The sequence below is a fragment of the Melopsittacus undulatus genome, chromosome Z (assembly GCF_012275295.1).
Source record: "Melopsittacus undulatus isolate bMelUnd1 chromosome Z, bMelUnd1.mat.Z, whole genome shotgun sequence".
NCBI lineage: Eukaryota > Metazoa > Chordata > Aves > Psittaciformes > Psittaculidae > Melopsittacus > Melopsittacus undulatus.
In genome coordinates this window covers 15,543,223-15,556,737 of record NC_047557.1, presented here as the reverse complement: position 1 = coordinate 15,556,737, position 13,515 = coordinate 15,543,223, and the positions used below count along the sequence as shown (strand labels likewise).

General features: G+C 41.3%; 1 protein-coding gene across 3 annotated transcripts in view; it reads right to left on the bottom strand.

Moving 5' to 3' along the window:
- The window catches only part of GHR (growth hormone receptor), a 126,207-nt gene that overhangs the window by 61,443 nt on the left and 51,249 nt on the right, over positions 1–13,515 (bottom strand). For all 3 annotated transcript variants that reach the window (XM_005151974.3, XM_031051533.2, XM_031051532.2), the window contains exon 3: positions 10,088–10,167. In XM_005151974.3, coding sequence (XP_005152031.1) covers positions 10,088–10,157 — 70 coding nt within the window. In that variant the 5' untranslated portion in view covers positions 10,158–10,167. The remainder of the gene's footprint in view (positions 1–10,087; positions 10,168–13,515) is intronic.

Below are 13,515 nucleotides of genomic sequence, written 5' to 3'. Positions count from 1 at the left end.
TAATAAAATAATTCTGAGAAAGAGTCTTCACTACATTATGCAAGAAGAATTCAAAATCCGTAATAGGATGAGTGTTTTCTAGAAGTTCTGCGGAAAACTAACCATTGCTGTTACTATTTAATTTTACAGCATGCTTCTGCAATAGGTGGGAATGTTCTCTGCAAAGCAGAGAAGCTCTAATTTGCAGAAAACAAAGTAGAGAGTCTGGAGAGTCCTTATGGGTAGTCTGAAGCTCTGCTTCCCACCTGCAGCATCATAGCTTATTTGAGAACTTCTCCAACAGCAGAAAAAGAAAACAGCCTAGGTCAAGTACGTTTATTCCCCACAGGGAACCTTGCCACTGTGGAGAGAAACACAACAGCCAAGTTCCCAGCACTATCTCGTTACCGTTCTCATTTCTGCTACCCCTAGAAGCAGATAAACACCTGGGTACCGATACTCTGCTGGAGTGCAACAGTGAAAACTGGGGTAGTAGATGAGGTTGGAAACAAGCAACTGCGGGACTCCAAGGAGCCCGGCTGACAAAATGTTCTGCGAGGCTGGACCCAGGCATCTTCCAAATGGAAGGTGCACTTCGTGAAGTATCCAACCGTGCTGGAAGTGCTGCTGCAACCTCAGAAACCTGTTTCTGTTGGGGGTGGTGACCAGCACAAAGCTTTCAGGGACACTCTGTGTGTTTCAAGGATGGCATCTTGTGAACTCCTACGCTAAAATGTCTTTGACGTCTGATCCCTTGGAATACCTTAAGAGAACCCAGGTATGCCAAAATATTGCTGAGATGCACACAATACTCCCTCATTTATACTGGTGGGAACCAGGTCTGCTCAATGATGGCTCTCCAATTCCCAGTCACACTGCCACTTTTGAAGAGCACAACATGGAAAGAAAAGGTGCAATGCTGCAGGCAGCCTCTTGGTTATAAAAGTCTCTAAAAAACTGCAAGTTACTGCACAATAACTGCATCATTGTTTAAATGAATGAAAAAATGTTCCTCCTTCCCATGGTCACTTCACTGTATGCCATGAACGTGCAGTAACAAGGATTTTTTTTCCTGGCACAGATGGGTGGTACTGAAAGCAATTTGCTTGGTGTGTTTTGTTGCATGGATTCATTGTAACCTATGCGATATGCTTTTATAATATGGATTAGTGTTTGCTTGAGCTACTTTTCCTTCTCCTTCTGAACAGTCTCTTTATTGACCAAGTTCATTTGGTTAGTGCAGTACAAAGTGTTTGAATAATTCACATGAAATAGAATCATAGAATAGTCAGGCTTGGAAAGGATCTGAAGATCATATAGTTACAACCCCCTGCCTTGGGCAGGGACATCTCACACTAAAGGCTCTGTCCAACCTGGCCTTGAACACTGCCAGTGATGGAACATTCACAACTTCCTTGGGCAAACCATTCCAGTGCCTCATCAGCCTCACAGTAAAGAATTGATTCCTTATATCCAATCTAAACTTCTCCTGTTTAAGTTTTAACCCATTACCCTTGTCCTGTCACTACAGTCTCTAATGAAGAGCCCCTCCCCAACATCCTTACAGGCCCCCTTCAGATACTGGAAGGCTGATATGAGGTCTTCATGCAGCCTTCTCTTCTCCAGGCTGAACAGCTCCAACTTTCTCAGCCTCTCTTCATACAGGAGGTGCTCCAGTCCCCTGATCATCCTCGTGGCCTCCTCTGGACTGGTTCTAACACTTCCATGTCCTTTTTATGTTGAGGACACCAGAACTGCACACAATACTCCAAGTGAGGTCTCACGAGAGCAGAGTAAGGTGGCAGGATCACCTCCTTCGACCTGCTGGTCACTCTCCTTTTGATGCAGCCCAAGATACAGTTGGCTTTGTGGGCTGCGAGTACACACTGAAGCTGGCTAATATTAAGTTTCTCATCAACCAACACCCTCGAGTCCTTCTCCTCAGGGCTGCTCTGAATACTTCTCTGCCCAACCTGTAGCTGTGCCTGGGATTGCTCTGACCCAGGTGTAGGACCTGGCACTTGTCATGGTTAAACTTCATGTGTGTCAAGATCCCTCTGGATGGCATTCCTTCCCCCCAGCATATCAACAGAACCACACAGCTTGGTGTCATCAGCAAACTTGTTGAGGGCACACCCAATCCCACTGTCCATGTCACCAACAAAGATGTTGAACAAGACCAGTCCCAACACCGATCCCTGAGGGACACCACTCGTTACTGGTCTCCAGCCAATCATTGAACCATTGATCACAACTCTTTGTGTGTGGCCATCCAGCCAGTTCTTTACCCACTGAGTGGGTCTCTCCAATTTAGAGACAAGATGTTTTGTGGGACAGTGATGAACACTGCACAAATCCAAGTAGATGACATCAACTGCTCTACCCCTGTCCATCAGTTAAATATACAACCACATTTTAAAAATTAAAACAAGTTAAAGTAAAAACTGAAACTATGATTTTCCCCACTTGTTAGCTTCTTAGGCAACGGGCAGAAGTTCATATTTCAAACCAGCCTCACTGCTTCTTCTCAAAAATCAAGACACAAGTGGCAACTGCCAGCCAGCAGTTTTTGGTACAGCTCATCACTGGTAAAGGAGGAATAGTTCTGTTTCACAGGAGGAACAGTATACATGTTGATGGCTTGGCTGCATTCTATGGGTTTGCCTGGGAGAGTGAAGATGTACACTGGGATTACAAATACTGCAGCTGAGAGGCAGAATAATGACTTTACTTCATCTGGCACTAACCACAAAGGTGTGGCAGATGGCCTCAAAACCTAGCAATCAAAAGACAACAAATTGGCAAGTTTGTGTTCAAAAGAGAAGAAAATAATAATGGCAATTATAGAGCAATGAAGGAAATAAACACAATTGCAGGAATGTTAAAGATAACAGAGGCAAGTGAATTGGATAACTAAGGCAAGTATGTTATTTTGCAAGGTGTCTGACTAAAGTTGATTGTTCATGAAATGCTTTTGGCAGGCTTGTGGGTGAAGATATCCAGAGGCTTGAAACTTCAGTAAATGTTGGAGTCACAGACATAATTTGGAGGAATTGACAAAAAGACATCAGTCTCTGGCAATATAGGCTAGCATCTGAAACACTGGATCCACTCAGTTACAAGCCTAAGTACAGATTTTTGGGGCATAATTTAAAATTACTATACCTGAAAATTTCAGTGCTTTGTTTTTTTCTGTGTTTTCTTACAAAATATAGGCCTGTCTGTAATTAATTTGAAGTATGCGCTTTCCACTCTTAGAAATCCCAAATCCCTTCCTGTTAATGTATGTATACTCCCAACAGAGACAAAAAGTGAAATCCTTTCTTACCAATATGAGAGTACATATACTATCACAGAGGCCAGACAAATGGCTTATTTGAAATATATACAATTGGCTAGAAAGCAAGAGTGGTGAAAATAAGTCAGAAGTGCACAGATTTAAAGCTTTCCCTTGGATTTTTCTGCTAGCCATCAAAGCCATGCCTAATCACAGTGGAAAGTGATGATGGAAATACTACTCTACTCTCTGCCAAAATGAATCTTACCTCCAGCCGAAATGGCTTAGCCAGAGCAGAGTGATATAACTTACACCTCCCTCTGCCAAACTTTCTGATCCTGCCTCCTGGAATGACTACAGCAATTTCTTCTACATTATGGAACGTATTTCTTGCTCAGAAATGCTTGAAACCTCTGGAAATAAGGCAACTATTCTGAAGGCTTTGTCTACAGGTACAAGTTTTAAATTTACATTCTCGACAGTTCCATCCCTGTCCACATAAACCAGGATGCACTACGCTGGATCACAGTTTTGAGCTTTTCAGGTTTTACTGCCAAGTCTGCTTTGGCTTGTGTTTCATACTTAGATTGTTGCCTATGCTTGAGAAAATATGTAACACAGAGAAAGGCTGTAGCAAAGACACACCAGTTAGAAGATGAGTAAATGACCACAATAAAAAAAATGGCTGCTATTTGAGAAGATGCAAGAATTCGCAGCTTAAGCTAAGAAATATTCTGCTCTTTTTCATTATCTTTTGTCCCTTCCTAACAAGATTAGAATTGTTCCATATGCAGATATATCTAGTCTTTCTGATCATCAAAAATAATAAAAAAATAAAAGAATGCTCTTCATGTGTGAGAAATAGTTTGTCATTACACTGACTCCAATCTATAGAACTTGAGTTTTTCTTAATCATACAACATTTTGTCAGCTCAGACTCCACACAGCTATTGATCTTTCTTATGAATATTTCAAGCCAAGCCACAAAGGCCCTGGTACCTCCTGACTCCATGAAGAGATAGAAAAATTTCCCTTTGTCAGCAGATTAATATGCTGCAATTCAAAGGAACATACCTGCTAAGACTAAGAATTTCTCCACGTATCACAAAAGACAAATCTATGCCTTTACACAACTCCCATCTGACACTTCATCCCACTGCTATCCTGTAACTCCAGTGAGAAGCCCCCTCACCTTGGCTGTAGCTGAAGGCCTACAGCTTGTTCCTGAACAGTTGAGGCCTATAAAGATGCTGCGGATGGACTCTTCATTAGGGACTGTAGTGATAGAACAAGGGGTAATGGGTTAAAACTTAAACAGGGGAAGTTTAGATTGGATATAAGGAAGAAGTTCTTTACTGTGAGGGTGATGATCTTGATCCAGGACTTCTCTTCACCAAGGAGCATGTATGCTCAGACTAGCAGCATCCTACAATAGTGAAATCACATACTTCTAGAGCTCAGATGTTGATGAAGCATCACTCATCAAGGTGAAATGCTGTCAGTGGCGACTTGGGGCATGAGAGTTATAGGACACACCTCCCAGGTTACCTAACCCCTGGGAAAGGAGGAAAGGTGAACTGGGTTACCCATGCTGATTGAGTCAAATCCAAAGGTGATGTCTGTTAAACAGCTCCTACGTTTCTGAAGCCTGTTTTGCCAGGAGAAATCACTGTATTCACCATTGCCCCACAGTAACTGACAGAGATGCTGCAGAACCACTGTGTAGAGTAGCTTCTAGTAGGGAAAAACAGGGAGATAATGAACAACTGGACAGTTGGAGGGATGAGGCTCCTCTTTTAAATGATCTTGAGGTGTGCCAGTCACAAGGCAAAGTCTGGCAAAGACGCATTTATGTTACTCAGTCTCTGCCCAGACCATAATCAGAGGTCATGCCACAAGCCCTGCTGACCTGGGAGCTCTGCCGGCATTTATCACACCAGCAAATAGTACACTTGCCAGCCCTACAAACTAAGTAGCTCTAAGGTGAAGTTGCAACATATGAGGCTCATTAGTTTATTGGGAAATAAGCAGAATGTTATGGAATAGCACAGATTATCAGAAAAGTAACCCCTACTCTGCTCTCACGAGACCTCACTTTGAGTATTGTGTGCAGTTCTGGTGTCCTCAACATAATAATGACATGGGGCTGCGGGAACAAGTCCAGAGGAGGGCCACGAGGACATTTTTATGGAAGTAAAAATTATAGTTTGATATGTCTCAGAAGGGAAAATTATTAATCCTACTTCTTATGTACAAGGAAGAAAATAGAACATTCCAGCATAACAAAAATTGATTTTCATACAATAAATAAAAAAAAAAAGTGATGGAAAAATAAATACATTTCTATAATCAGATAAAGTGAAAAAATAAATTCAGGCTTGTAGCTCTTAAAATTATCATAGTACAAAACCAGTTCACTCAAATATTTTTATTGTGTTATATTAAATACGAATGTCTCTCTAAACCTGCTTCAGAGGCTGCATTAGCATAGCTGTAACAGTCTGAAATAACTTTGATCTAGGATAAAAAAAATGATAAAAGACATTTCCCACTTTTCACTGGGAAAAAATTAGTTTTAGAACTGTGTGAGCTTATGTATTGTTTTATTAACTGGGACGAATTCCCAGATTATTCCTCTATGTCCTTATGTGACCTACACTCATAAATTGTAGAGAAGGAACAAGCAGACAAAAATTGTTCCCTAAACATTTTGCAATCTGTGTCTGAAGCAATTCCCCTCAAATACGTCTGAGGTCAGCAGGTACAGTAAACCAAAATACTTAGGTGTATACTGGGTATGTACTTGAAACACCACAGTTAAACTAATATAAATAGCTCAAATACAAATTGTGCATGCGTACATGAATATAAGCTTTTTTTTTCTTTGAACAATTAATATTGCATAGATGTAAGTAATCTCTCTTTAAGCAGTAGTCTTTCTTGTTCATGTACCTAATTAATTAAATGAAATGAAATTTTACAATCACACTATTCTGCATCTTCAAAGCAACCTAAACTCTCTAGAATAAATTTTGTTGACTTAACAAAAATGTTTTCATTAGCTGTGAACATGGCCTTACGGTTTTTGAACCCTTAGAGCACACATTCCATTTACCTATAGTAATAGAAACCTATTATAAATTACCTTCTTGCTATTGTGGCCTTTACGCTTAATTTCTACCACTATCTCTGTTCTTCTCTTAATCATTGTGCAGCATGCACCTTGAGGACATGGACAGTGTGTGGGTCAGCGTGCCCTGATAGGATGCTGCCAGTCCCAGACTTGGTCAGCTCTGAATTACAGAGGACCTGAAGCAGACATGCACCAGATACATTTAGGATCACCATCTCAGAGATGGGGGGGTACCCTTGTCAGCTCATGCTAGCCCCAGCCTCAGTTTAAGAAGCTGTCAAGTCAAGCTCTTTGCAAAAGGAGAGCATGAAAACGAGCTAAATCTATGGAAAGCCTCCAGCAGAACTTGGCACAAGCCTGAGGACAGCAAACAGGTGACTAAATCTGCAGTATCTGGTCTCAAACACTGTGCCGTTGCCTGGCCAACTGCTAGCCTCACACACTCTCTCCTGCCAGGAGGAAACACGTATGGGATTTCACTGTATGCCAAGGCTGGATCCAGCTCCACAGTAGCCAGCCAGCTTAAAGCACAGGCTCTCATAAGGCTGCACATAAGCTTTACTTACTTTCAAGACATAAAAGCCTTCATGTACAAGTCAGTGGTACACTGTCTCAGTAACATGCTTTGGTGGAAGATTAGCAAGTACATCTTAATTTTTCATGTGGTGCCAGAAGGAATGCAACTACTGAAGTGGATTTTTTAGGGAAGCATGAGACTGTAGATCGGTCCCCCAGGCAATGTATCAGATATCATGAAGGTATGGAGCACATCTAATTAAGTTTTATGGGAAGGCCTCCACAAGACTAAGCTGAGCAGAGCTCTGTAAGATTGTCAGAATACATCACCTGAGTGAGGCTGGATGCTCTTAAGAACTTTTGCAGGTACAAGCACATTCACACAGAGGATAAAAATAACAAAACATCTAATAAACAGATCTCATATAATACACTGTACTAAATCATGCAAGAATGGCAAATGGATGTTCTCTCAAATATTTCTGTTCAACTTACACTTTTTTTGTCTGACTTTTCAGTGGAGCATTTCTGCTACTCCGAATAAATGTGTTCTAGTATTACAAGCAGTTTAGTGGTTAGAAATTTATTCTTGGGACAACAAACCTCAGTTCCCTTCAACACAGTTCTTTAACAATGCAACAAAACAGGACATGATATAGTTAGGATTGTGTCTTAGATTTAATCACAGGAACACAACTGAAATATTCATCAATTTTTGATCCTGAAGGTAAGCTCATGGAAATTACGGTTTCATCAGTACAGACAACGTCACGCAAAGGCGACATTGTGGTTAAGTTTTATTCATAACACAGATTTTTACTGAAAGCAAGCCATCTGAACCACACCTCATCTGCCAATGATCAGAAAATCCTCATGTGCTCTTAAACCTCGAGAGAGAAATCAACTGGTCCAGCAGACTGTGTCTGGGCAGGGATTATTTTTGTCTTTTGAATGAATGTACTGTAAAATGCAGATGCTGTGGGGTAAGGAACAAGTCAGAACACATGCGTTTTTGTTCTACTGACCATTCTGTATGAGGCAATGAATAGAAGCTGGTACATGTATCATATTTCACTGTGAAATACTGACTTTCCACATTTGAGCAGAACCAAGGAGGAATTAGCAAATTTTATTTCAGTTGATAGGTCTAACTAAAGAGATTGGTTACACAAAGGGAGAAAAAGCTTTATTCTGCAAATTACTATCTGAAAATCCTTCTTCCTTTAACCTAATCAGAAGGCACAGAAGGATTCAAAACACATTGAAGGCCCCATATTGTTTCATCCTGATTACAATATGAAAATAAACACTGCCCCACACTTCCTTAGACTCTTCGTATTTCCCAGAATGAAGTCCTGCTGCAAGTAAGAAATGGAAGTTGGGAACAAAAGTGAAAACCTGATTCATTCACTGCCTTCAATGGATGGATACATTAAAAACTAAAATCAAATTTGGTAAATGTTAAGGAAAAAGACTTCAACCCTAACCCTAATAGGAGAATCTCTTCCTGGTAACATAGAAGACAGGTATCTGAGCCACATAACATAGAAGTAAATAACAGAAACTTCTGTTTTCTATCCGAGTCCCTTTTCTAATAAACAAAATTACCTTTATGGAAGAATTGTCTGAAAACTGATCATTTTAGTTCTAATTATATCTTATTTCAGCTTAATATCTCCATTAACAATGAGGTAATACCCCTTCTATCTCTCCACTGCTTCTCCAAATATCAGCATACAGAAGTTTCAAAAACACAACTCCAAGAAAATATAGGACTGTATCAGTGCAAAGGAGGGCAATTATACCTTTAAACTCTAGTACAGTTACGCCTACAGGCCACTATGCCATAGCTGTTTGGTTTAGTAACATATTCTATAACTATCACTAAAAATGCTAATGAAACATGGTTTGCAACTCTACGGGTATTTAATTTTCATTCAGTTGCATGTAAAGTATGGACCTAAAGAAAAAAAAAAAACACCAACAAACACTGAGAGATGTCAGAAATCCTCACTGACTTACAGTTTGTTGTGGAAGCTGTTTCCAGCCCAGTTTCTCCCAGAATTACATGTCAAACCGCCTTTCTCTGCTCACACTGATTTTGGTTAGGAAGTGAGGAAGGGCTTAAGGAGCTACTTTTTCTGCTCCATAGCTATTGGAGAAGCAGTGACATGCTTGCATAAAATTAGTAACTATGGGAAACTGTTACTGCTCTCCATAGGCCAGAACAAGGCACAGCAGACCGACTTAAGTTGCATTTGCTTATAGGAGCAGATCATAACCAGCATAAGCAGATCAGTTTAACACAACCTAAAATTCCCACAGGAGTTAACAGGTATTTTTTGTTAAATGAGTAAAAGACCAATCCCACAGGACCCACCAGACTCAGGATGATACCAAAATGGTTTTAAGTCATTGCTGTTTACAAGAAAAAAACATGAGAAAGCTCAGCTGAACCAAGTACTTTCTAGCCTGGCATTTAATTCAGAAGATGGAAGAACTGAGGTGGATAAAGATCGAAGAACAACTGTGGAAAACCAGAGAAATGTTCAGTGGATGTGAACCCTGAGCAGATCTATTGAACCATGGACACAACAGGATGTGCCTTCAAAGCTTCTTGCTAAAAAGGCTTCTGCTCTCTACCCACAGCCAGCTGTCCCCAGCTGAGGCTACATGTTCTTTTCAAATCCCTTTTATAACCTCTCCTCAAGAATTTCTAAGTGTATTTCTTATGAAACTTGTTCATATTGGCCTCAGACCCAAAGTGTACAGACTTAAAATGCTTCCTCTGTGCACCCAAATGATTCTATATTTAACATATGAATGTACTAAAAAGACTTTTAGTTTCAATTAAAAAAAAAATAACCCTGCACAGCTCTTTCATTACTTCAGTATCTGATAAAAGAAAACCCAGGTGTCTAACACCATGTTAATCCAGCCTGTTCACACATTACACATCTAACGCTGTCTATGAAATTCAGCTTCATTCTGTAACATATTTCAATCGCAGCCACTATTTTTCCAAGATAACTGATGTATTTTTCACATTTCAACATTATGTACCCAAGTTGCTGAAATCAAGGAACCTGCATAGTCCTGACACACACAGTATAAAAGTACTTTTATATAAAAAATATATATATGTAGGCACACAAAGGCACAAAAAGTATGATAGAACTTACCATCACTTGCAGAAACTAAGTCATTTGCACAGACCAGTGCCAAAGCAAACAGCAGATGCCGAAGATCCATACCTCTAATTCTGTAATAAAAGAAGATAGTAATATTAGTATATAAAGAAACTCTCTTACTAAGTAATATGACATGACATTTAAAATATGATCTAGTTTTATTGAATTTCTGATTGGATTTAAACTAGAGGGGTATTTAGTTTACAGTTTACTGCCCTATAAAGTTGTAAGTCATCTTGCAGTCTAGGACAGAGAGTAAATACTATTTTTATAAAAGAACAAGCTTTATGAGTTTCTAGTTCGTTTAATATACAGGGAGAAAAAAACCCAAGTACTGTTGATCTCTAGCCTGCTTCCAAGCAGTAGCCACACTCTCCCCCAGCAGTCATTGTGGGATGGATTCCAATGACTAAGGGTAAATGTCAAAGTAGGAAAAGGACAGTATCTCCTTTAGAGATATCCCCGCTCATTGCAGGAAGGCTGGACTAGATAACCTTTAAAGGTTCGTTCCAACCCATGCCATTTTATGGTTCTATGATATGATGACTGTGTTTCTAGCACATGTTCTTCTGAAGCTGTATTCATCTTTTATGCTATGTATAATTCTTCCTGTATCTAGAACTAACTACATACAGTAAAGCTGAGAGGAGTGATGGTAATTTAGTAAGCCAGTTGCCACACCAGAAAGCCAAGTGAGTGCTAACAGCAAAACACTGACTTAGTACCTACAGTCACTGGCCATGGCAGGCAGCATGCCAGGAGTGGGGAGGGCTGCAGAAGCTATGGTACTGCAAGAATGAGAGCTACCCAGGCTAATTCTCTGGTCTGTTCCCTAGTGGCACCCTGCAGAACCTGGAACACTGGCCCTGGTGCTCTTTGGGGGCTGTCATGGAGGCTGTCTCACACTGGAAGCTTCTACCTGCGATACTTCTGGGATGGCACCTTCTGATGGACGTGAGCACATCCATACAGACTTTTACAACCCAAACATAACCCAACAGGCCTTTAGAGGCTCCCCACACTCCTCTCTAATTTACCTGGATAACACACCCATAGTCTACAACCCCATCACTACTTTGCTCCTACCATCACCACCAGCATCTGATACACGAGACTTGTGGACAGTACAGCCTTCTGCACAAAATCTTCCCATGCCCCCAAAAGCTCACCAAATCACATTATGTAGTAGGGGAAAACATACATGACATAGACCACTTCACAGCCATGCCAGTGGAGCACAGAGACTACTGGAGACTTTCAAAAAACAAAGCTACAACACCAAAATGAACACAAATGCTGAAGCAGATCAGGCAGCAGTTTCTTGTCCTGTGGCACACAACTGCCAAGGTACAGACACCCCTGCTCAGTGAGGCAGCAGAGAGTGAGTCTGATAGCTCCACTTTCACATTTGACGATACCCTGGTATGATAAACCTTGTTTCTACACTGGAGTGTTTTCAGTTGACATTTTCTTTTTCCATCTAACAGGTGACTAAATCACAAGTGTTCAACCAACCAAGCCCACAGATGAGTAACAATCTCTAAGTGGATGCTACTGATTAACAACTGGTGCTGTCAAAAATGCGTATCAAAACCTAGTCAGTCTCCTCATAGAATCAACAAAGTTTGAATTTAGTCAGAAACTGTAAAACACATGCACACTAAGTATGTAAAACTGTGTTAACACTGCATTTAAAAGATAATTCCCTCCTTCGTTTTCTTACCCCAAGAAAACAGATTGAATCACAGTACCGAAAAAAAAACAAAGCTGTTACCAGATTTCTCATTCATGCTGTTTAGTACAAAGCTGGAAAATCAGAAGGTATTTCTCACATCCTCATTACTGGAACTGTTCAACAATTCTTGAGTTTCAGGCCCAGCACAAGAGGCATTTACTGAACCTGCTCACGACTGGCAGAGTCTAACTGAGACCTGCAAAGGGAAGCCAGGGGACGTTTCCACTGGACCCTGCACCCAGTGTGAGCAGGCACAGGGCCACTGCACAGACAGAAGAGCTGAGGGAGCTCTGGGGACCTGACAGACTTTGGTCAGGGCTCTTCCCTGGCCAAGTAGTGCATGGGTCTCTCTAGAGGTGACAATCTCAAGTGGATGGGGAGGAAGGGAGGGATACGGTGTGGCTGGAACCATGTTAGGGAGGATCTGGGGCAGTGTGAGAGAGAGGCAGCCTGAGGAACACAACCAGGAGCAGTGAAGGCTGCACCTGCTGGGAAGAATTAATAAAGCTAATAAAGCAATCACAGGCCAACAATGCTCTCCGAGAGCAGCTACACCCGCACAGAATGAGGTTCACCTGAGATCAGCTACACTTTCAGCTAGCTCAATCCTTCTCCTGGTCCATCTGTACTCCTGTGTAAAAGATTCTTATTGTCTCTTCTTAATAAATCACTGAAATGCTCACCTGTATTTGCCAGTTCCCCCCTCCTACATGATTTCTAACCCATCACACAGTCTCTCCCTCTCCTTCAGCCCTTCTACCTTTTCCTTACAGTTTTGTTTATTCTTTCAAAGGCCTAAGCACAAGGTCACTCTACAGCCCTCCCACTCCCTCCCTGTATCAATACCCAAGCATCCCCTGCTGGTCCATGTTCACATATCCTTGTTCTCCAAGTTCAGCAGCCTCTGCTGATCTTCCTACTGCTCTTCTCCAAGCTTTCCTACTTCTTCCTGCCTAACAACAGTCACAAGAAAAGACCAAACCTTCACAGGAGTTCTCCTGTGAGAAAAAAATGTCATCAACAGAGTCGATCATTCAAAGCACATCTGTGAACACTGTCTCCTTTTTCATAACAGCATCAAGCAATTCTGTGGTGGGACCAGGATAAGCCCACATGTGCAGCTGTCACAGCACAGCACTGCGACTAACAACTATCTTGGCTTCCTCCCAGGAAGAGTAGTTTGACAGCTGGAACACCAACCCAAGAGCCTGGAAATACATCCCAGCGGTCAAAAATCATGTTTGAACTCCAAAAAGGTCTTGCTGCTGCAGATAAAAACAATCTCATTCCAGTACTGCTCTTCCCGTTGCGCTAGCAGACTTGTTTACATGCCTGAATGCACTGAACTGTCACGAAATTGGTCCAGCTGAAATTAATCCATAAACATTTATTGTAACAAATCTGTTTGCTGACCAGCTTTATCGGGAGTCAACAAAGATGCACATCAGGAGTAGCACAGGCATGAGAGTGAGCAGCCAGGTTGGAGGGGAAGACACAGCACCCCGCCAGCTGCTGCTGCTACTTGTTTAAGAGGGATTCTGTAATTATTGCACAAGTTTCGCTGAGCCAGACTTCAGTTAAAACACCTAGGTCTCTGAAACACGGCATGGGATTAGTTTGTGTTCCTAGACCTCAAAGATGATAGAAATTGTTGCTTAATTCCTGGCATTTTTACTAGTAAAAT